We start from the raw sequence: 25,519 nt of genomic DNA on the forward strand, positions 1-25,519 counted from the left end.
CTGATTATATACTATGGGGTTGGGGGAGGTAAGGAAAAGAGGTTTCAAGAAAGAACTTTCATATGTTAAAGAAGACTCATAGGATACTGGAGGACTTGCCATTGTCAGGTTAAGGTTGTTTACCCCTCTAGTAAGTCATTAACAGTAAAATAGTTGGGAGCTTCCTTGAGGAACATTACACTTTGTCTGCTTCAAGTATCTCTCAATGGGCTGCAGATTATAAGGACATTTAATTATATTGAATTTCCTTCTGGAAGTGAGACCATTGATAGAAATGCTTTGTTCTTGTAAATTGCTAAGACATTTGTAAACTGAGGGAGACTTAGGAGGTGATCTCTATTAGTTAACTTTGTTTTTCCTTTCCTTAGCTTTAGGGCTGCCCTGAGTGCATGAGGAATGTCACATATATCCCATAGGGGTGGAGGGTAGTGGGGTGTCAGTTTTGCTTTGTCCTCAGCTTGCTTCTGTTCCCTCAACACCATTTGTTGAAGAGACTGTCTTTTTTCCCTTGGGTATTCTTTCCTGCTTTGTCGAAATTTAGTTGATCATTTAGTTGTGGGGAACTAACTTTCTGCTAGAGAAAAACTAAGTACTCTTTTTTAAAAAGACAACAAAATCTGTAGACACTCAACAACATATTTGGTATCTGATAAAAAGAGCTAGATGAGGGGGTGCTTGGGTGTCAAGTCCCATGTTAGGCTCCATGCTCAGCGGGACATAGATCTGAGATTTTCTCTCCCTCTTCCTCTGCCCTTCCCCTGCTCATGTGCACACATACTCTCTCTGTCTCTCTCTCTCAAATAAAGAATCTTTTTTTAAAAGTTGCTAGTGTTAGGTCCCCCAGTAATGGGTCCATGGTCAAAGGAGCAAGACTGATACAAAGTGAAGGTCAAGCAAAGCTTTATTTCGCGCCAAGCATCAAGAATCAAACTGACGGAGCACCTGGGTGGCTCAGTGGGTTAAGCCGCTGCCTTCGGCTCAGGTCATGATCTCAGGGTCCTGGGATTGAGTCCCGCATCGGGCTCTCTGCTCAGCAGGCAGCCTGCTTCCCTCTCACTCTCTCTGCCTGCCTCTCTGCCTACTTGTGATCTCTGTCAAATAAATAAATAAAATCTTTTAAAAAAAAAAAAAAAAAGAATCAAACCGACAGTCAAACAGACCCGTCGGGGCTGCCCCTTACAGAGAGGGTGACCCCTCCCTGCCTCACAGACCAACTTTAATAGAGGAAAGGCCATGTGGTTGGGCCTGGCCACACACAGGTGGCGAATGAGATTGTAACACACAGAGAAAGCTGCACAGTCATGCTAGATCACACACGGGTGGCCAATTGAATTACAGTTCACCCCATAGTAGCTATTTGAACTAGCCTATCACCTTAGTCAGAATTGGCACCCAAAAGGCAGGGCCCACACTCTTGGTAGCTAGGGATACAGTGTGTGCGCTTCACTGATTGGATGTCTCTCCCTGACCCGACTCATCCCTGCATTTGGGCGTTATCTCCACCTGACCTGACCCACCCTTGTATTTGGGCTTTGTTACCTGGGACTGGCTTCCCGGACTTGCTTTTAAGTAAGTTCCCCTGGGCGGGCAGGGTCAATTTAAGCTTTACTGCATAACCACAAAATTGCTGTTCAACCAGGGTGGGGCCGCTCTGGCTAAATAGGCCTTTACAACTAGATGAGGGGAGAAGTAGGGGAAAAAATTACCCATAATGAGGGAAAAAAATGGACGATTGAAATAGACCCAGAAGTGGGGCACCTGGGAAGCTCATGGGTTAAGCCTCTGCCTTCAGCTCAAGCCATGATCTCAGGGTCCTGGGATGGAGCCCAACATCAGGCTCTTTGCTCAGCAGGGAGCCTGCTCCCCCCTACCCCTGCCTCTTTGCCTACTTGTGATCTCTCTCTCTGTCAAATAAAAAAATAAAATCTTTATTTAAAAAAAAAAAAAAGAAGAAGAAAGAGGGTTGCCTGGTTGGCTCAGTGGGTTAAAGCCTCTGCCTTCGGCTCAGGTCCTGGGATGGAGCCCATATCGGGCTCTCTGCTCAGAAGGGAGCCTGCTTCCCCATCTCTCTCCTCCTGCCTCTCTGACTACTCTCTCTCTGTCAAATAAATAAATACAATCTTTAAAAAAAAAGATTCTCTCTCTCATGAAAATATTTTCTCATCTCGTTAAACCAGTATTATTCCTGTATGTCAAGAAAGAAAGAAAAAGAGAGAGGAAGAGACCTTCATTATGTTGAAGCCAAATCCTTTGTACTGCAGGTTATGTATGCAACTTCTTTTTCTTGCAAACTGGAAATAAAATTTAGCCTCCTTTATCTGTTTAAAAAAAAAAAAAAAAAAGATTCTCTTTCTCCCCACCCTTCCCCTGCTCACTTACTTGCTCTCGCAAAGCAAAACAAAACAAAAACTTAGGAAAATGAACAAAATTGGAGGACTTACACTGCCTGACTTCAAGGTATACTGTAAACTACAGTAACCAAGACAGTGTTTTGTGGCTCTAAGATGTGTGTTTTCCACACCTTACCAAGCAGTTCTCTAATTATCAGCAAGTCTGAAAAGGTGACTTACATATTTAATTCATTTCTGACAATATTTACCTGGAGATGGCATCAGATCTCACAGTCCCACAGGGCTGCTATCCCCACTTCAGACACCAGGACCAAATTGGAGGTTTGCACAACCCCCTCCTCTGTTTGATTAATTTGCTAGAGCAGTTCACAATGCAGAGAAACATTTACTTAACAGTTTATCGTAAAGGATATTATAAAGGATATAGATGGATAGCCAGATTAAGAGGTACATAGGGTGGGTTCCAGATGTGTCCTGAGTACAGGAGCTTCTGTCCCTAGAGAACTGGGGTATACCATCCTCCAGGCATGTGGATGTATTCACCAACATGAAAGTTCATCATATCTTCTTGTTCAAGAGTTTTTATAGGGGGTGCCTGGGTGACACAGGGGGTTAAGCCTGTGCCTTGCCTTTGGCTCAGGTCATGATCTTAGGGTCCTGGGATCAAGCCCCACATCAGGCTCTCTGCTCAGCAGGGAGCCTCCTTACCCCTCTCTCTCTGCCTGCCTCTTGGGCTATTTGTGATCTCTCTCTGTGTCAAATAAATAAATAAAATCTTTAAAAAGTTTTTATAGAGCTTAACCTGTGCCCTCCCCACTTACCTTTACTAGGATCCAAGAGTGGGGCTGAAAGGTCCAACCTTCTAATCATTTGGTCTTTCTGGTGACCAGCTCCATTCTGAAGCTGGCTAGGGACTCCACTCTGTCACCTTATTAGCATGTAGTCAAAAGGGACTCCTAGTAATGACAAGATACTCCTATTGGGAAATTCCAACGGTTTGAGGAGCTCTGCCATGAACCTGAGACAAAGACCGAATATATTTCTTATTCTACCACAGGCCACCCCAGTCTGATTCTTTTTTTTTTTTTTTAAGATTTTATTTATTTATTTGACAGAGAGAGATCACAAGCAGATGGAGAGGCAGGCAGAGAGGGAGATAGAGGGAAGCAGGCTCCCCGCTGAGCAGAGAGCCCAATGCAGGACTCGATCCCAGGACCCTGAGATCATGACCTGAGCCGAAGGCAGCGGCTTAACCCACTGAGCCACCCAGGCGCCCCCCCAGTCTGATTCTTTACAGATTCTTTACAACAAAAGGATCATAACAGTTAACAGATACTAGTACATTATGAGAGTCCCATTCAGTCATTAATACATCATATGAAAATTTCTGCCAGGGCAAGGCCATTGAGCTTTGCATGCTTCCATTAGATATTAGATACTCCAAAGGCAGAAGTGATCTTAAGGTGAAAGCATATATTTGTTATCAGGAAGCTGGTAAAATTTAGCCAAGAGTTATCTGTTGGCTCTGAGCTGCTTTCAAAGTGTAGTGTTGTATTGGATTTCTCTCATGACATGACCCATTTGTTCATTTCAGTCCTTAGCTACTATTTCTCTTTCTTTTCATTTATACCCAAACTTTTCCACCTTCAGAAGATTGTAAGTTCTGACTTCTGTGTTGGTCTAGCTTGCAGGCAGTAACCCTCCCACTCAGTCAGCTCTCATTCAGAGAGGTAAGGGTAGGTAAGTCACAGAACTTGTGGGCTGTTTTACCTCCAGGCAATATAACTGCATTCACTTAATCCCAGTTCTATCATGTGGAATGAAGGCACAGCCCATCCCCATTACGCCCTGGGGAATTCTCTTTACAACATAGTTACAATTTCTTGCTTAAGAATTATCCCTGCTGGGTGCCTGGGTGGCTCAGTTGGTTAAGCGACTGCCTTCAGCTCAGGTCATGATCCCGGAGTCTTGGGATAGAGTCCCATATCGGGCTCCCAACTCCATGGGGAGTCTGCTTCTACCTCCGACCTCCCCTCTCATGCTCTCTCACTCTCTCTCTCTCTCTCAAATAAATAAAATCTTTTTAATTTTTTTTAAGATTTTATTTATTTAACAGACAGAGATCACAAGTAGGCGGAGAGGCAGACAGAGAGAGAGAGGAGGAAGCAGGCTCTCAACGGAGCAGAGAGGCCGATGCGTGGCTCGATCCCAGGACCCTGGGACCATGACCTGACCCGAAGGCAGAGGCTTTAACCCACTGAGCCGCCCAGGCACCCCTCAAATAAATAAAATCTTAAAAAAAAAAAAATCATTCCTGCTTTCACCATTTGGAATTGCAGCCCTGGTCCTGTGACCACTGTGTCAGGTTGGGAATTTTTTTAAAGTTTAAGTAGTATGGGAAGAAGGAGAAGGAGAAATGTATATAGTCATTTTAACAGTATCCTCCCTTGGCAAGAATTACATAGTCATCACAGCATCCTTTCCTACTGCCTCTTCTCTAGCTCTATGAGAAAAACAGAAGAATATCTCCTGGGGATACTCCTTTAGCCCCACTCATTTTGGACATGAACATACTCTCACAAAGACATGAAATCCGGGGTGCCTAGGTGGCTCAGCGGTTTAGAGCCTCTGTCTTTGGCTCGGGTCATGGTCTTGGGGTCCTGGGATTGAGCCCCGCATTGGGCTCTCTGCTCAGCAGGGAGTCTGCTTCCCCCTCTCTCTCTCTGCCTGCCTCTCTGCCTACTTATGATCTCTGTCTGTCAAATAAATACATAAACTCTTTAAAAAGGCGGGGGGGCATGAAATCCAGCGCCTCAGGCCTGTATCTCACCTCTACCCTACTTTTTAAAATAACCAATATATGAATTGCCCAATCTAATCCTTTGAAACTGAAACTGTTACCCTGAGGAAGATCTGTCTCTCTGCCAATTGCTGGACCTTGGAAGGGAGGAAAAAGTTTACTCAACTCTCTGGCAATTTGTGCCTCAGAGTTACAAAAAGAATCTCTCTAGATTCAGCCTGTCTCTGCAATGCTGCAGTACCCCAGATCCACGCATTCTGTGGACCCAGGTGGCTACCTCAAGGGATCACATGGGTCTGAAAATTAAACTGACAAAAACAGATTTACAAAGAAAACCATACACATTTAAAAAATGTTTTAAGATTACTTATTTTAGAGAGTGCGTCAGGAGGAGGGGCAGAGGGAGAGAGAGAAGCTTAAGCAGACTCCCCACTGACTGCAGCACCCAGGTGGGGCTAGATCCCTGAGACCATGACCTGAGCTGAAATCAAGAGTGAGGTGCTCGGGGTGCCTGGGTGGCTCAGAGGGTTAAGCCTCTGCCTTCGGCTCGGGTCATGATCTCAGGGTCCTGGGATCGAGTCCCGCATCAGGCTCTCTGCTCAGCAGGGAGCCTGCTTCCTCCTCTCTCTCTCTCTGCCTGCCTCTCTACCTGCTTGTGATCTCTGTCTGTCAAATAAATAAATAAAATCTTTTTTTAAAAAAAAAAGAGTGGGGTGCTCAACTGACTGAGCCACCCAGGTGCCCCAGAATATAATTTTTTTTTAATATTTTATTTATTTATTTAACAGAGAGATTGAGATCACAAGTAGGCAGAGAGAGAGGGGAAAGCAGGCTCCCTGCTAAGCAGAGAGCCCAATGTGGGGCTCAACCGCAGGACCCTGAGACCATGACCTGAGCTGAAGGCAGAAGCTTAACCCACTGAGCCACCCAGGTGCCCCTAGCATACACAGTTTATTAAAACTTTATTATTATTATTATTTTAGATTTTATTTATTTATTTGGGAGAAAGAGACAGAGAGCACATGAGGGGAAGGGGCAGAGGGAGAAGCAGATTCCCCACTGAGGAGGGAGTCCCACACAGGGCTTGATCTCACGACCCTCGGATCACGACCTCAGATGCTTAACTGACTGAGCTACCCAGGCACCCCAACTTCATTAAAACTTTAATTATATGTGGGAATCTTCAAAAAAGAATGAAGCCCTTAAGTGACCAGAACAGGAAGATTTTATACCTTTTAGATAAAGAAAGAAATTTTTGAAAAATTGACAGGACATAGATGTTTGGGCTAGTGGTAGTGAATGGTGAAGAGTGACTAGAAGAAGGGTTAGTTAGGGGCGTCTGGGTGGCTCAGTGGATTAAGCCGCTGCCTTCAGCTCAGGTCATGATCTCAGTGTCCTGGGATCGAGCCCCCCATCGGGCTCTTTGCTCAGCGGGGAGCCTGCTTCTCTCTCTCTCTCTCTCTCTGCCTTCCTCTCTGCCTACTTGTGATCTCTCTCTCTGTCAAATAAATAAATAAAATCTTTAAAAAAAAAAAAAGAAGAAGGGTTAGTTAAACAAGGTTTATACAGATTCCCCAGCTCCCAGATTCATAGTCTCTGAAGATAAGAATATCTTCCTTCTTCCTAGTACAGAAAGGATACTTTTTCTTTTTCTTGTTTTAAGATTTATTTATTTATTTATTTTAGAGAAAGCTAGAGAGCACAAGCAGGGGGCAGAGGGAGAGGGAGAAAGAATCACAAGCAAACTCCATGCAGTGCACAACTTGGGGCTCAATCCCACAACCCTGAGATCACAACTTGAGCTGAAACCAAATGCACTCAACCAAATGCACCACTCAGGCACCTAGGGAGGGTACTTCTCACATGGGAGTTTTATGATCTGTTTCAGGGAAGAAGGATGATGGGGGGGAAGTCAGACTGACCGTCCTGCTTCTGCTGTTTTCTCAAACTATTTTAGCTTAAGGTAGTCAATATACCTAGAGCATGTATTTTGGGGCAGTGTGTCCTAACTCCATCAGCATTATACACTGTAAAGTATGTTCCTTGATCTGAAGAATGGCAGTTGGCTGTCCATATTGGAGAAATATCTTGTGTTTTGGTTCCTCTATAGCATTCTAAGTGTTAACGTCTATCACTGACTGAGCAAAGCCCCGTCCAGGGTCAACGTCAGTTTCTGTCAAGATCCATTTATAGCTCCCTGCCTCCCCAGGGCTATGAGCATTGTTCTGACTTGCCAGCTATGATCAGGGCCTTCTCCCCGCTTTACCACGTAGCCAACTGCAGGCTCTATTTTGCTGGCAGATAGAACAGTTCTTTTTTTTTTTTTTTTTTTTTTTTAAAGATTTTATTTATTTATTTGACAGAGAGAAATCACAAGTAGGCAGAGAGAGAGAGAGGAGGAAGCAGGCTCCTTACTGAGCAGAGAGCCCAATGTGGGACTCGATCCCAGGACCCGGAGATCATGACCTGAGCCGAAGGCAGCGGCTTAACCCACTGAGCCACCCAGGCGCCCCAGATAGAACAGTTCTCACTGGCAATGTGTACCTCAAGATTGCAAGGGGAATATTTCTAGATTCAGCCCATAACTGCATTGCTGTCGTACCACCATACCTACTTACTTCATGGACCCACATGGCCACCCCGAACAAGTTCACAGGAATATCTGCTTGTCTATCTCAATTATCTTCTGAACCTGGAAGAGAGTTCTTCTGATGGGCATAGAAATGTCCTATTTTAATATACTTCTTAGATTCCCACAGTGATTTCCATATAGCCATGTCCCATATGAGCATCCCTTTAATGGTCCTGTGTCTGTTGCCCTTGTGCCCAACCATATGGCCAGGCTATTGGCCACTGCCCTTGAGTCAGTTAAAACCCAAACAGGCTTTTTATCATTTTTCAATTTTTTATTTTATTTCTTTTTAAAAAATATTTTATTTATTTGTTTGACAGAGAAATAGCACAAGTAGGCAGAGCAGCAAGGAGAGGGAGAAGCAGGCTCTCTGCTGAGCAGGGAGCCTGATGCGGGGCTCGATTCCAAGATCCTGGGACCATGACCTGAGTTGAAGGCAGCCACTTAACTGACCGAGCCACCCAAGCACCCCCCACTTTTTTCAGTTTTTTAATCACTGTTGGGAAAGCACCATGCAGTTCAGCCCACAGAGCTGATTTGTTTTTACCTTTTTCAGTCAGTGCTGGCCTTTCAAGCAGGATATTATTGTCTGTTCACCTTGAAACTACTGTCCACAAGCTGAGTAGCTCTTTGTTGATTAGGAGAAAGCTGTCTATAGGGCACTATCCAAATGATGATAGAATCTAGCAGCTCTCGGGCGCCTGGGTGGCTCAGTGGGTTAAAGCCTCTGCCTTCAGCTCAGGTCATGGTCCCAGGGTCCTGGGATCGAGCCCCACATCGGGAGGCAGGGAGCCTGCTTCCCTTTCTCTCTCTCTACCTGCCTCTCTGCCTACTTGTGATCTCTGTCAAATAAATAAATAAAATCTAAAAAAAAAAAAAAAATCAGTTTAAAAGAAAAAAAAAGAATCTAGCAACTCTTTGTGCACTTTCAAAGTTGGTCCTGGGGAGAAAGAGGCTCCCTGCTCATGATCATATCCTCACTGCCTTCCCCCTAAGTAGCATGATCCTATATAAACCATTTCCATATTACTGTAGAACTCTCCCAGCACTGCCATCCCCATTAGAGTGTTTCTCTGACATTGCCCAGAACACCAGCCATATTTCAGGTCTTAAGATCATTTTTTGTTTTTCAGTCATAAGGGTAGTTTCAGATAATATCAAATAGAACAGTAGTAATTGCCCCTCAAATGGAAGTTCTCTAGTCCAGGGTCCCAATAGTCATCTCTGGGAGGCACTTAAAGGCTTTTGCTAGAACCCCCAGTCTGTCCTTCATGTAGGGCACAGAGAAATTGTCCCCACCAGCACTTCACCTTGTATTCTACACTGTGTATGGGCTTTTCTTAATCTTCTGGTACCCATGTAACATGTCTAATTAACATTGCCTGAGGGTAGATTTGGGTGCTTTCTGTCTTACAGCGTTAGGTAGGAGAAACATTCCCTATTCAAATAAACTGTCCATCCTTATAATACAATCAGGTAAAAGAAATGCAACAACTTTACATAAAGCCTATTTAATCATTCCAGTTCTCCTACAGACTTTTAGTTTAATTCCATCAATGTTTTACCCCCCCCCCTTTTTTAATGCCTCTGTTCTTAACCGTAACCTCCATTAGGACTTCATCCACAAATTTTGATTTTATACCTAGGTAGGTAAAGTGTGCCCCAGCCAGACTCATTCCCATAAAACATTCAGGTAAAGGAAACACAACTTCTTTACATAAAACCTGTTTAAACATTCCAACTTTCATAATTCCGCCAACCCTTACATTTTTATTTTCTCTCAATCTAATTATAGGGCTTCACCTGTAGGTTTTGTAACAATATACCTGGCTTTATTATCTAAAAGACTTGCGTTCCCACTGGTGGGTCATGCCAAGGAACCCTGGCCCTTTTGTCAACCTTTATCTTGATAATTTGGCTTAACCACTGCCACAAGCAAGTGCTGGTCAGGTTTAGATCCATTTCTAAATTCCCTTTGCAACTGTTACCTTTAGTAACCTATTACAACACAGCTACTACTCCATACCGTAGTGAATACCTGGCCACCCGGGAATCAGAGGGTTTTCATCCCATCTTTCATCTTTTCTCTTCCCAAACTACACACGCTTTTTTGTTTTCTCAAAGATTTTTATTTATTTGACAGGGAGAGAGAGAGATCACAAGTAGATAGAGAGGCAGACCTGGGGTGAGAGAAGGCTCCCCACTGAGCAGAGAGCCCCATGCGGGGCTCAATCCCAGGACCCTGAGATCCTTGACCTGAGCCAAAGGCAGAGGCTTAACCCACTGAGCCACCCCAAAACTACATGTTTTTATGAGCAGGGACCATTATAACAAATTCCACTTCCAACACCAATTCTAATCTGTTTTTTCACACACCAGTTCTTAGCAGACACTGATTGAGTGTTCTACAAATTGAATTCAATTCTGACATTATTTACCTGGAGATCCCCTAGGTTAAGGGCCAGTCCCTCAAGACTACTGTCACTTTAGACTTCAGTTACAAATCCAGGCATAGAAATAGACAAATGTGGTTCAATAGACCAGGATAGAAAATACAAAAATAGACCTGTACATATATGGCTGATTAATTTTTTTTTTAAAGATTTTGTTTATTGGGGCGCCTGGGTGGCTCAGTGGGTTAAGCCTCTGCCTTCCGCTCAGGTCATGATCCCAGGGGCCTGGGATCGAGTCCCGCATTGGGCTCTCTGCTCAGCAGGGAGCCTGCTTCTCCTCATCTCTCTCTCTCTGTCTGTCTCTCTGCCTATTTGTGATATCTCTCTCTCTCTGTCAAATAAATAAATAAATCTTAAAAAAAAAAAAAGATTTTGTTTATTTATTTGACAGAGATCACAAGTACACAGAGAGGCAGGCAGAGAGAGGGGGAAGAAGGCTTCCCACTGAGCAGAGAGCACGATGCCGGGCTTGATCCCAGGACCCTGGCACCATGACCTGAGCCGAAGGCAGAGGCTTTAACCCACTGAGCCACCCTTGCGCCCCATGGCTGATTAATTTTTGACATAAGTTCAAAACAAATGCAATAAAGAAATGATAATCTTTGAACAAATGGTGCCACAACATTTGTATCTCTATATGCAAAAAAAAAGTACAAGGTGCCTGGTGGCTCAGTCCAAAGACCAACTCTTGGGGGCACCTGGGTGGCTCAGTGGGTTAAGCCTCTGCCTTCAGCTCAGGTCATGATCTCAGGGTTCTGAGATCGAGTCCCGTATCGGGCTCTCTGCTTGCCTCTCTGCCTACTTGTGATTTCTGTCAAATAAATAAAATCTTTAAAAATAAATAAATAAATAAAATAAAACAAAATAAATAAGTAAAATCTCAAAAAGAAACCAAGAACTTTCAGGGAGCCTGAGTAGTCCAGTCAGTGAAGCATCTGCCTTCAGCTCAGGCTATGATCCCAGGGCCCTGGGATCCAAAGCAGATGGGGAGCTTGCTTCTTCCTCTTCCACTCCCCCTGCTTGTGCTCTCTCTCCCTCTCTCTGTCAAAGAAATAAATAAATAAATATCCTTAAGGATGCCTGGGTGGCTCAGTGGGTTAAGCCTCTGCCCTCGGCTCAGGTCATGATCTCAGGGTCCTGGGATGGAGCCCCGCATTGGGCTCTCTGCTCAGCAGGGAGCTTGCTTCCCCCTCTCTCCCTGCCTGCCTCTTTGCCTACTTGTGCTCTCTCTCTCTCTGTCAAAAAAAAAAAAAATCCTTAGGGCACCTGGGTGCTGCTGCCTTCAGCTCAGGTCATGATCTCAGGGTCCTGGGATTGAGTCCCGCATCGGGCTCTCTGCTCAGCAGGGAGCCTGCTTCCTCCTCTCTCTCTGCCTGCCTCTCTGCCTACTTGTGATCTCTGCCTGTCAAATAAATAAATAAAATCTTTTAAAAAAAAAATCCTTAAAGAAAAAAAGAAAGAAAAATTACTCTCAAAACTTAGGGGTGCCTGGTGGCTCAGTCAGTTAAGCATCTGACTTCGGCTCAGGTCATGCTCCTGGGGTCAGGATCTGACTTGGGCTCAGGGTCCTGGGATTGAGCCCCACATTGGGCTCTTTGCTCTGCGGGAAGCTTGCTTCTCCTTCTCCCTCTGCCTGCCACTACCCCCACTTGTGTGCTCTCTCTTTCTCTCTCTCTCTCTCAAATAAATAAAATCTTTTAAAAAACAGGGGCGCCCAGGTGGCTCAGTGGGTTAAAGCCTCTGCCTTCAGCTCAGGTCGTGGTCCCAGGGTCCTGGGATTGGGCCCCGAGTCTGGCTCTCTGCTCAGCAGGGAGCCTCCTTCCTCCTCCCTCTCTCTCTGCCTCTCTGCCTGCTTGTGATCTCTGTCTGTCAAATAAATAAATAAAATCTTAAAAAAATAAAAAAAGAACTCTCAAAACTTAATAATAAGAAAACAAAACAAGTAAAAAGAAAATGGGCAAAAGAGTTGAACAGACCCTTTACCAAAGAAGATTAATGGAAGGCAAATAACCCATAAAAGGTATTGAACAGCATTAGGATAAACTTATCAGTGCACTAGAATTGAAAGTCCAGAAATAAATCCATGTATTTATGGTCAATTGATTTTTCACAAGGATGCCAAGACAATTCAATGGGGAAGGAATCGTTTTTTCAACAAATGATGCTGGGAAAACTGAATAGGCACATGTGAGAGAACTTGATTGCTTACCACATACCATATATAAAAATAACTCAAGAGGCGCCTGGGTGGCTCAGTGGGTTAAGCCGCTGCCTTCGGCTCAGGTCATGATCTCAGGGTCCTGGGATCAAGTCCCGCATCGGGCTCTCTGCTCGGCAGGGAGCCTGCTTCCTCCTCTCTCTCTCTCTGCCTGCCTCTCTGCCTACTTGTGATCTCTCTCTGTCAAATAAATAAATAAAATCTTTAAAAAAAAAAAAAAAAACCTCAAAATAAAATTAACTCCAAATGAGGCCTAGACCTAAATGTAAGAACCACATCTACCTATATATAAGCATATAAAATTTTTAGGAGGGAACATAGACATAAATCACCATAACCTTAGATTAAGCAATAGCTTCCTAGGACACCAAAAGCATAAGTGACTAATTTAATTGGGTTTAATAAAACATTTTAAAACTTCTGTGCTTCAAAGGATACCACCAAGAAAGTGAAAAGACAAGTTACAGAATGGTTGGGTAGATTTGCAAATTATATATCTGATGAGGGGCATGTTTTCAGAACATATAAATAAAGAGCTCTTACAGCTCAATAAAAAGAACCCAGTTTAAAGGTAGGCAAAGGATCTAAATAGTCTTTCTACAAAGACTGCATATGAATGGCCAAAAAGCAAATGAAAAGAAGCTCAACATCATTAGTCATGGAGAAATAGAAATTAAAACCACAATGAGACACTACTTCACACCTACTAAGAAGGCTGCCTATAAACAAAAATTTGGATGATGACAAGTGTTGGCAAGGATGTGAAACAGCTTTCTCATTCATTACTGATGGGACTGAAAAATTATACAACCAGTTCTGGAAACAGTTTGGTGATTTCTTACAAAGTTAAGCATACATTTAGCATTTGTCCAGCTTTCTAAGTATTTCCTCAAAACTTTTGCCGGAATGATTATAGTATTTTTAGTCATTGTAACAAAACACTGGGAGAAAAAAATCCAACAGATGCCCATTAATACAATAACATTAAAAATATGTAGTATATTCAATGCAATGGAATGCTAACTTAAAATACTTGTACTTAATACTGAAATTTTTAAAAATACTATTTTTTTTTCTTAAAGATTTCATTTATTTATTTAACAGACAGAGATCACAAGTAGGCAGAGAGGGAGGCAGAGAGAGAGGGTTAAGCAGAGAGCCCAACACTGGGCTCCATCACAGGACCCTGAGATCATGACCCGAGCCGGAGGCAGAGGCTTAACCTACTGAGCCACCCAGGTGCCCTTAGAAATACTTTTTAAAAAACCCTAAAACTGCTACATACATATGTGTGTAACAATATGGATGCCCTCTCAGAAACATCATATTCAGCAAAAGTAGACAGACTCAAAAGAATACCTACTGTATGATTTTATTTACATGAAGTTTTAGAGCAGCCAGAGGTAGTCTATATCATGAAATTAGAAAAGTGGGGCAGCTCTTGGCTCAGTCATTAAGTGTCTGCCTTTGGCTCAGGCCATGGTCCCAGGATTCTGGGATCGAGCCCTGCATCGGGCTCCCTGGTCAAAGGCAGCCTGCTTCTCCTTCTCCCACTCCCCCGATTATATTCCCTCTCTCCCTATATCTCTCTCTGTCATATAAATAAAATCTTAAAAAAAAAAAAAAAGAAATTAGAAGAGTGTTTGCCTGGGTTAGGATACAGAGGAGAATGACTACAGTGGTGCACAAGGAGACTTTTTTAAAAAATATTTCATATTCTAATTATGGTGGTTACACAAGTGTATACATTTGCCAAAACCCATCAAATTATAAATTAAATTTGGGTATATTTTTTGTGTATAAATTATACTTTAATAAATATGACTAAAACTAAAAAAACTTTTTTTTAAAGATTTTATTTGTTTATTTGACAGAGAGAGGGAACACAAGCAGGGGGAGCAAGAGAGGGAGAACCAGGCTCCTGGCCTAGCAGGGAGCCTGATCTAACACTTGGTCCCAGGACCCTGGAAGTCATGACCTGAGCCAAAAGCAGATGCCCAATGATTGAGCTACCCAGGCACCCCTAAAAAATGTTTTTTAAGATTTTATTATTTGAGGGGCGCCTGGGTGGCTCAGTGGGTTAAAGCCTTTGCCTTCTGTTCAGGTCATGATCCCAGGGTCCTGGGATCAAGCCCTTCATCTGGCTCGCTGCTCAGCAGGGAGCCAGCTTCCTCCTCTCTCTCTGCCTGTTTCCTGCCTACTTGTGATCTCTGTCTGTCAAATAAATAAAATCTTTTTTTAAAAAAAGATTTTATTGGGGCGCCTGGGTGGCTCAGTGGGTTAAGCCGCTGCGTTCGGCTCGGGTCATGATCTCAGGGTCCTGGGATCGAGTCTCGCGCCGGGCTCTCTGCTCAGCAGGGAGCCTGCTTCCTCCTCTCTCTCTGCCTGCCTCTCTGCCTACTTGTGATCTCTCTCTGTCAAATAAATAAATAAAATCTTTACAAAAAAAAAAAAAAAGGTTTTATTATTTGATAAAAAATGTTTTTAAGATTTTATACGATCTGGGGTGCCTGGGTGACTCAGTGGATTAAAGCCTCTGCCTTCGGCTCAGGGTCCTGGGATCAAGCCCTGCATTGGGCTCTCTGCTCATCAGGGAGCCTGCTTCCCTCCCTTTCTCTCTGCATGCCTCTTTGCTTAGTTGTGATCTTTGTCTGTCCAATAAATAAATAAAATCTTTTAAAAAAATAAAGATTTTGGGACGCCTGGGTGGCTCAGTTGGTTAAGCAGCTGCCTTTAGCTCAGGTCATGATCCCAGTGTCCTGGGATCGAGTCCCACATCAGGCTCCTTGCTCAGCGGGGAGCCTGCTTCTCCCTCTGCCTCTGCTTGCCATTCTGTCTGCCTGTGCTTGCTCTCTCCCCCTCTCTCTTTCTGATAAATAAATAAAATCTTTAAAAAAAAAAAAAATAAAAATAAAAATAAATAAAATAAAGATTTTATAAGATTTTCTTAAGAAATATATATAATCTATATATGAGACCATTCTATATAGATATATCTATATATTATATATATATATGAGAGAATCATTGTGTGGGGACTTGCAGTGTAGACATAACATCACTACAGAGGTATTTATCAAGCTATAGCATATGTTAGTGGTCTATAACAAAACAGTTAAGATTTAAGTGAAAAAAGAACTTTTTTGTGTGTGGGATAATTTTTAAGTGTTGTAAGAAAAGCTCTTTCTTTTTCAGCCTCAAGGTATTGCAGCATGCTGATTGAGGAAGGAGGATTGCAGCATTTATACAACATCAAAGAACATGAACAGACTGATCCCCATGTTCAACAGATCGCTGTGGCCATTCTGGACAGCTTAGAAAAACACATTGTGCGCCATGGCAGACCACCTCCCTGTAAAAAGCAGCCCCAGGCTAGACTAAATTGATAGCCATAGGTAGTTGGATAACTGAATCACAGGAATCCTTTTCATGATAGGTTCATTTGGAATATCTTATCCTCTGTGCTGTTTTAGGGGTTTCTATGACAAGAGTCATAAGATCAGTTTGGGTTTGATGGTGTACAGTACTGCCCATGTGAACAGTCTCTAATTTGTCTTGTGATTTTTAACTTCTGAGGCATGAAGGGTCTCTTCCTTCATCATTGCCTTTTAGGAAATTTTCCACATCTTTCTGTGTTTGAAGTTACCTGTGCTTGAAATTCTACGGTTTTATGATCAAGTTTGCACGAACCCTTAGGCCAGACTTTTCTGATCTTAAAGTCTCTTCCAATCAATTTGCAGCTTCGGATGAGCTGTTAACCTGATTTCCAGCACTGCTTCAGTTATAAGTTTTATACTGCTTCTGTATAAAATGCCTTTATTCTCTGTATGTGTACCTTTTATAAGATGTCCTTCTTAGTGTGAAAGAACAGAAAGTCGAGTCCTCTTGGAAAGCTACTCACTGACTGGAGCCTGGGTGGTTGGCAAAAAAAAAAATAAATTAGAAAACTAGTAAGAGAGAAACGAGATTAGGAACTGGAGAAAGGTCTGCCCTTACAGTATAGTTTTTAAACTAGAACAAGCTATCCTTCTGGAACCCTCTCCTGAGGCAGTGAGCATATTTATTCCTGGGAGCATGGGCTGCTGCTTCCTACACAGACTGCTGGGTACTCTGTAGAAATACTTGCCCAGGCATCATAATGTAAAATATTACAGCATTCTGTGTTAAAGAAGAACTGTCTGGATCTCTATATGTCATACTGTTGTGAAATGTGAATTTTTATAAAATTGTCTCTTGTTAAAACTGACCGTTCTTTTCCCTCTATTTCAAAGTCATTTTGTTCAGTGAAATAGAGACGACACATGGTATTACCGGCTCAGTTAAAGGACAGTTAACAACAGTAAATTTTGTCACAAGAAGTTAAATTTTCTTTTCTTTCAAAATACATGTATCTTAATGTTCTCATGTTGGAGAAAGATGTCCACATCTCACTGCCAAAAATGAATGAGAAGCACTAGGCTATTATTAAGTGTAATGATTCTAGTTGCGGTGCATAAAAAGGAAATATTTTTTGATGGGTTATTTTTTAGACAATTGCCTTTCCTTTATGATACCTGTTACAGCATAGTAAAGAATCAGTTATCATTATGTCAATAATGAAAGCTGGGAGGTAGGAAGTCTCCACAAAACTTAATTTCTGTTTTCAGTTTTAGTTTGTGAATAAGGTTAATGACAATTTGAGATAACTGTGTTTTCTTCATAGATGGCCAGAATGTTTTTAGTAGAGATTTAAGTGGTATATTTAAATTATGGTGATTATATAGATGCATTTTTATTTAGAAAGGAGCTGGCTTAGTAGTATGGTGATAACATTTTTGACATATGTATTTCAAACCACTGTCACAAAAGTCATACTTGAATTATTTCGTACTCCTTTGCAGGGATGAAAACTTAAACTGAAAGAAAATAGGTATTTAGGTATTAAAAACCATATCATATTCTGGGTTACTTCTGACTTAATTGGTTTAAGGAATTTTTATAGGCTCAAGATAAACTTTCACAGATTGTCTATTTCAGAGGAAGTGGAAAATTCTTTTAACTTTCCCCCTTTTTCCCAGATTTTAATGTCTAAGGCAAAATGTAGAAAATAGGATGGCCTATACTAGCTTGGAAGTTGCTGGCTATGTTGACTACTATCTCCAGGTCTCTTAGCTTGGATAGTTAAGGGAAAGCCTGTTTGAGAAGTTTGGCTTCAAGTTTCTCTTACATCTTGTTCAAGACAAAAGTGCATGTTCCTTATATGCTAATCTTAGGTTTTTATCTTTATAAATTGTTTTCAGAAATAGCTAAAAATGTACAGAAAACAACAACTCCATTATTCAGAATAACTTTATAGATGAAGACTCAAAAATACTTAAAGTTAATTCTAAACTTACTACTTTGAGCATTGGTAATGGTCAGATATTTCTTAGACTTAAAAGCAAAATAATTGGTCACGTCCCATATATAAAAATTGCAGTGCCTTTGTGGTTGGGATTGTTCTTAAAATTGTGTATCTAAGGCACAGAATTGTTTCTAAGGTCTTGAATCTGGCTAAAATGTAATAGTTGTATATATTGAAATTATGAGGCATATCTGGCCTGTGTCTACAGTTAGAATCTGTTAGGCCTCCCTTTTACATGTGTATACTGGAATGTTAACAGTACTTGGTGCCTTCAAGGGTTACCTCTTCAGTGGCTTAGAGGTGCTGTTTCAACTTAGACTAGGGTTGAACCACTCATTACTGAAATCACTGGTGTACTCAGATATTATAAAATGTCGCACCATCAGTCCACAAGCAGCAGCAAGGTTTAGATCTACCAAAGAAAATGGAATTAGACTTTTTAGAGTATAATGATTCATGTTGGTATCACTGAGTAAAACAAAAATGGTTTGAAATTAAAGCAAAAATAAGGTATCTCGTTCTTTCCATCAAGTATGTTTTGCTTGTGATCTTTAAATTCTAAAAAACCATTTTTCCTGTTGGCAGTTGAAAAAAAAACATAAGTCAAGTAATAATAAGGGGTTAATTTACCCTCTGGCCAAGGACTCAGTGGCTACTGGTCTTAGTTGAGGCTTTTTTAAATTGTCAGACCCACAGTTCCAGGAATTGACCTTAAATATTGCTGCTCTTTAGCCCTGGACAGAAATGCCAGTTGATAGCAATAGTCAACTTAATTACCCAAAGTGGAAGTGAATCACAATAAAAGGGTGCTACAGGGATTTAATTTCATGATTTCTTTTGTTTGCAGACTTCCAAAGAATCAAAGATTCATGTTTATAAACATCAGTCTCTCCAGCCTAGAAAGTTGTTCTTACTACTGAAACCTTTTAAGTTGGCCCTTTTTCCCCCTTGTCACTTTCATTTAGCTGTATGTTTAATTATGCTATGTGTCAAGAGAGCATTGGACCATCTTCTAGCTCTTTGGAGCACATTTTTTTTTTTTTTTTAAGATTTTATTTATTTATTTGACAGAGAGAGAGAGGAAACACAAGCGCGGAGAGTGGGAGAGGGAGAAGCAGGTGCCTCAGTGAGTAGGCAGCCTGATGCGGGACTCCATCCCAGGACCCTGGGATCATGACCTGAGCTGAAGGCAGACACTTAACGACTGAGCCACCCAGGCACCCCTTTGGAGCACATTTTTATGAAAACATATTTTATGTGCTAAATTATGATATGATAGATTAGATTAATGAACGATGGTTTTGGCTTAGTGTTTTCAAAGTGCATCACTGCCCATAGAACAGCGTGCAGCCACCGGCCCCAAGGTTGAAAAGAGGTCATGAGTAGCAGGGAAAACAAACTTAGTTTCGTGTGTGTCAAAACCTACCCCTCTTCTGCCCTCTACTGGTGTGTTTACACTATTTGGTCATTGTGCAACTTTTATTACAGAATAAACAGTATTATTAAAAGTCTAAGTAAAAGGCAGTATCATAATACCAGCTGATGTGGGCACTTTTTTATCTGTATGTAACTTGTTTAGGAACCTTATATGGGTAGGGCTTCAGAGTAGTGTATACCAGGACAGCTTACAGAGCAGTTTGCAAAACTTAGTTTCCCTCTCAAATCCATTGTAGCAGTTTCAAGTGACTGTGTGGATGTTGGATGTTTAATCTTTACCATTTGCTTTGTATTGACACATTTTTCATTTTTAGTGTCAACTCATACACTATTTTAGAAATAATGCAAATCCAGCCTTCATCCAGTGATGAGAATAACAGTATAATAGGAATTTGCTGAATGTGCTTTTAATGAGTAATTGCTTTTTTTAAGTATCTCATAGACTTTGCATGACACGGTACACTCCTAATTATGCATTCATTAGTTTTCAGATCTTAATCTAAGACATTGTATGTTAACTGATTGGTAGCCTGAGAAAGAGCTTTCTCTGCCTATTTCTCCCATCACCAGTTTTTGGGGGTAAATTATGGGAAAAACAGTGCTACTTCTCATTTCTCTGGATGAATTTAAGTTTGTTTGGATGGCACAACCAAACTTTAGAGCAAGATAGAATGGCTATTAAGAATACTTAGAAAATCCACATTGATCAAAATTATTCTGTGAAGTCATAAATCTAGTTCATTAATAGTATGTGCTTAATTTTGAACTTAATTTTGAGAAAACTGTTCAAATGGGTTCTTTTAAGATTATTTTAATCAGCTTAGAAGCAAGAAGCTACTTAGCTAATGAAAGCTGAGACATACTTTCATAAAAGCAAGAAATTCTTGGGAGCATTTTTTTCTTTAAAAATGGGATGATGTTAATGTCAAGATTTATACTCAGATAATCTGTAAGAATAAAATTTTAAAATCCTTGACTTTTGTAGATTTCCCACTGTCAAATTCCCATGGACTTGTGAGAGAAAAGCTATCTTTTGTTTGAATTCTGATGGAAGAGTTGAACTCCTTTCAAAGGATATGAAAAATTCATTGGGAAGTGTAATGTGTTCATTTTAAGGGCTCTCAGTTATCTGAACTGAAGGCACTGTTCTCACTGTGGCCAGATGAGTGGGAGTGTTCTATACATGAATCATGCTATATTTTAAATCAGGACATCACTTAGGTATTAATGTGTGTGTACAGAGTTTTGTTGGGGAATTTTTTTTTTTTTTTGCCTAAATAAATGTTATAAATTTTATGTAAAGTGTGTCTTGTCTACTTTATTCCTAGACATTTCCTTTAAATCTAATACAAGATTTAGATTCCTGAAAAAAATAAATAAATGAAAATAAATTAAAAAAAAAAAGATTTAGATTCTTTGGTTATTGACTTGTAATAGTTGCTTACCAGTGGTTGTACTGCAGAAGTTTCTAGTATTGGAACTCTATTCATTTCATTAAATACATACGGTAGATACTATTAAAGTTTTGGAATTTATATAAGTCGCTCAGGGAACTTATAGTTTTGTGGAGAAGAAATATTAAACATATAAATATTATTGGGACGCCTGTGTGGCTCAGTTGGTTAAGCAGCTGCCTTCAGCTCAGCATCCTGGGATCGAGTCCCACATCAGGCTCCTTGCTCGGCAGGGAGCCTGCTTCTCCCTCTGCCTCTGTCTGCCATTCTGTCTGCCTGTGCTTGCTCTCTCTCCCCCTCTCTCTCTCTGACAAATAAGTAAAATCTTTAAAATAAATAAATAAATAAATAAATAAATATTACTTAACATTGTATCACAGACCAGTCCAAAGTGCTCATTATAGAGGCATGGAGATTCCACTTAATCCAAAGTGGGGACCAATTACACAGCCCAACAAGACTTCCTAGAGACGGGGCGCCTGGGTGGCTCAGTGGGTTAAAGCCTCTGCCTTCGGCTCAGGTCATGGTCTCAGAGTCCTGAGATCGAGCCCCGCATCGAGCCCCGCATCGGGCTCTCTGCTCAGCGGGGAGCCTGCTTCCTCCTCTCTCTCTCTGCCTGCCTCTCTGCCTACTTGTAATCTCTGCCTTTCAAATGAATAAATAAAATCTTAAAAAAAAAAAAAAAAGACTTCCTAGAGAGCATAATATCTGGTTTGACATCCATTCACACAACTATTGAGATAATTAACTGATTTTATGTATATTAAGTACATTTAATGAGGGAGATTACCAAAAACAAAGTATAAGAACCCTATAGCCAGGAAGAATCCTTAGTTATTTTAGTTTCAGAAACTCATTTTGTAGTTGAGGAAATGTAGTCTTAGATAAAATGAGCTTGCTGGTCACACAGCAAGTCAGTGACAGACTCTGCCCTATAGTTTTTTTGTTGTTGTTTTAGATTTTTATTTATTTGTTTGACAGACCGAGATCACAAGTAGGCAGAGAGGCAGAGAGAAGAGGAAGCAGGCCCCCTGCTGAGCAGAAAGCCCTATGTGGGGCTAGATCCCAGGACCCTGGGATCATGACCTAAGCCCAAGGCAGAGGCTTTAACCCACTGAGCCACCCAGGCACCTCTGCCTTATAGTTCTTATTTCCAACTTCCAATCCAGTGGGCCTCTCTTCCCTACCATATTGTTACATAATAGTATGAGATTTCTTAGCATTATGTGATTAAGCATCAAATGAATGGTACAGAAAATAATGTGCACCAAATGGTGAGAGAAATAGAGATTGTCCCTGAGGAGGTGTTCTAAGCATTAGTGTTTAAATGCTATAGAATTGTTTTTTTGTTTGTTTTGTTTTAAGATTTTATTTATTTATTTGACAGATCACAAGTAGGCAGAGAGGCAGGCAGAGAGAGGGGGAAGCAGGCTCCCCGCTGAGCAGAGAGCCCAATGTGGCTCATCCCAGTACCCTGAGATCATGACCCGAGCTGAAGGCAGAGGTTTAACCCACTGAGCCACCCAGGCGCCCCTGCTATAGAATTGTTAATGAATGGCCACTACAAATAGTATTGCTTCACTAATACACAAACATAAGGTTAGCTGTGTTAGGGTGACAGGGTTTGTTTGTTTTTAAGTTTTACTACAATTTTTATAATAATTAGGATATTTTAAATATTTTATTTATTTGACACAGAGAGATCATAAGTAGGCAGAGCAGCAGGTGTGGGGTGGGGGGGAGAAGCAGGTTCCCCACTGAGCAGAGAGCCCAATGTGGGACTCAATCCCAAAACCCTGAGATCATGACCTGAGCCGAAGACAGAGACTTAACCCACTGAGCCACCAAAGCGCCCTAATAATTACTAGTTTTAACTTGTTATCTGTCCAATAATTCACTCAATAGCGATATGGCATTACTATGGGCCATTCATACTGCGGAAAAATACTTCTGGCTAATACTTAACCAGATAAGTGGATGAGCCCTATAGAGCCAACATTCCAAAAAGGAAACATTTAAAAGTCCTTCACTCTTCCCCCTCCCTCACCCATTGGCACAGTTTTTATTATGTAGATTAACCCAATCTCTCTTGACTAAATTCTTCTTTCCTCCCCATTACCCTTCCATCTCCTATTCTCTATTCTTAATCTGCATTTCTGCATTTCAGGAGTCCAGTGAACTGATCTGACTAACTGCATAACTCCTGGAATTGGGAGGAGGGGATGAATGCTAGAAACTGAGCATTCACATTAATCATAATTTTAGATTCTAATGCAATCTCAGAATTCAGCCTTTACACAGGCTCCTGCCTATGAAAGAGTAAATCGTAGGGTAGGACTACCCACAGGGAGCTCTAAGCCTTTGCAACAGGTTTGGAAAAATGACACTAGTAGCCAGATGCTGCAAATAAAATGGCTTACTCCCATGCATTCAGCAGGACACCTGTTTAAAATCATCTTGTCAGTCATCTCAGTCAAAGACTGAGTCATCTCAGTCAAAGACCATCTCTCCTGAGTATCCTTCCTAGACTGGGATGTGAATGTAAGACCCAAAAATAAAAAAAAAAAACCTTTGTGCAGGTGCCTGGCTGGCTCAGAGAGTGGAGCAAGCAACTTTTTTCTTTTTAAATATTTTATTTATTTATTTGACAGAGAGAGACAGAATCATAAGTAGCAGAGACGCAGAGAGAAGCAGGCTCCCTGCTGAGCAGAGAGCCCAATGTGGGGCTCCATCCCAGGACCCTGAAATCATGACCAGCGCCGAAGGCAGACGCTCAACAGACTGAGCCACCCAGGTGCCCCAAGAGTGGAGCAAGCAACTCTTGATCAAAAGTTTGAGAGCACCTGGGTGGCTCAGTGGGTTAAGCCGCTGCCTTCCGCTCAGGTCATGATCTCAGGGTCCTGGGATGGAGTCCCGCATCTGGCTCTCTGCTCAGCAGGGGGCCTGCTTCCCTTCCTCTCTCTCTGCCTGCCTCTCTGCCTACTTGTGACCTCTCTCTGTCAAATAAATAAATAAAATCTTAATAAATAAATAAATAAATAAAGTTTGAGCCCACACGTTGGGCACAGAAATCACTTAAAGCAAACAAACAAACAAAAAAATTAGATCTCCTGTCACTTCCCAGTAATATACATTATAAAAGGAACCATTTTCAGTTACATATGCATTGTGATTGTCATATTTGAATATGGGTATTAAGGAGTTACCAAACGTATTTTCTACCTAATTCTCTGTCTCATCAGTTCAGCCTTAAACAAAACACTTCAGGGACCCCCTGGGTGGCTCAGTTGGTTGGACGACTGCCTTTGGCTCAGGTCATGATCCCGGAGTCCTTGGATCGAGTCCCGCATCGGGCTCCCAGCTCCACAGGGAGTCTGCTTCTCCCTCTGACTTTCTCCTTGCTCATGCTCTCTCTCACATAAATTAAAAAAAAAAAAACTTCAAAACTGCGGATATTATAATAATGAGCCAAGTGCTGCGTTTAACCCTCTAAGATTTTGCAAGAGAAGGTAATTATCCCCAATCTTACAGATGAAAGGAAGCCTAAAGAGGTCAAACATAGAGGAACTTGTAGATTAAACCTAGATACAGTTTTGGAGACAAACCATAAGACTCTTTTTTTTTTTTAAGCTTATTTATTTATTTGACAGAGAGACATCACAAGTAGGCAGAGAGGCAGGCAGAGAGAGAGAGAGGAGGAAGCAGGCTCCCTGCTGAGCAGAGAGCCCAACGCGGAACTCGATCCCAGGACCCGGAGATCAGGACCCGAGCCGAAGGCAGCGGCTTAACCCACTGAACCACCCAGGCGCCAGAAACCATAAGACTCTTAATCTCACTAAACAAACTGAGGGGGGGTGAGGGGAGGGGAGTAGGGAGGGGGTGATGGGGTTAGGGACATTAGGGAGGGTATGTGCTATGGTGAGTGCTGTGAAGTGTGTAAACCTGGCAATTCACAGACCTGTACTCCTGGGGCTAATAATACATTATATATTTATTTAAAAAATTAAAATATTAAAAAAACCCTAAATACTGTTTTGATACTAGTGTCCCCACTATTGGTAGAACGTTGGCTACTTTGTAAAGTATTAGTAGTACTGATGTTTTTCAATGTGAAGGCAAAGGTATAATTATAATCAAAAGCCCTCTGAAACGGTTCATGAAATAAAATCACATTGTTTGTGGCTATTAGCAATGGTTTTAAAGACTTTTCCCCTTTAAAGACCTATGAGTATAAACCAACAATAGTCTAGGATTTGGGGCAATCAATTAGCACTATGTGGCAAGTGCAATTGTAGGGGATCTATAATTTCAAATACTACTAGTTACTTGATAGATTCCAATGGTTGACTTGAAATTCCAATATAACCAGAAAGTATATCAAGGCAAGCACTATGCTAAGCCTTTTTATGTCTATATTCTCAGCTAAGCCTTGCAACAACCTTGTCAAGATGATAATCATTCCATTTTATGGATGCAGAAATCGTGAGGTATTAAATAATTTTGCCAAGATCACAAGCTATTAGGCATAAGAATCACAGTAAGACTCAGGTCTGTCAGGCTCTGAAATCTATGCTCTTGGGGCGCCTGGGTGGCTCAGTTGGTTAGACGACTGCCTTCGGCTCAGGTCATGATCCTGGAGTCCCGGGATCGAGTCCCACATCGGGCTCCCAGCTCCATGGGGAGTCTGCTTCTCCCTCTGACCTTCTCCTCGCTCATGTTCTCTCTCACTGTCTCTCTCTCAAATAAATAAATAAAATCTTTAAAAAAAAAAAAAAAATCTATGCTCTTAAT

At 41.5% G+C, this 25,519-nt stretch overlaps 1 protein-coding gene across 1 annotated transcript in view; it reads left to right on the top strand.

Annotated features, from left to right (window-relative positions):
* ZYG11B (zyg-11 family member B, cell cycle regulator) overlaps positions 1–20,570 on the top strand; it is a 90,552-nt gene extending 69,982 nt beyond the window's left edge. The window contains exon 14 of the mRNA XM_059374760.1: positions 15,650–20,570. Coding sequence (XP_059230743.1) covers positions 15,650–15,840 — 191 coding nt within the window. The 3' untranslated portion in view covers positions 15,841–20,570. The remainder of the gene's footprint in view (positions 1–15,649) is intronic.
* Positions 20,571–25,519: the final 4,949 nt, after the last annotated feature.

The sequence above is a fragment of the Mustela nigripes genome, chromosome 14 (genome assembly GCF_022355385.1).
Source record: "Mustela nigripes isolate SB6536 chromosome 14, MUSNIG.SB6536, whole genome shotgun sequence".
In the NCBI taxonomy this organism is placed as follows: Eukaryota; Metazoa; Chordata; class Mammalia; order Carnivora; family Mustelidae; genus Mustela; species Mustela nigripes.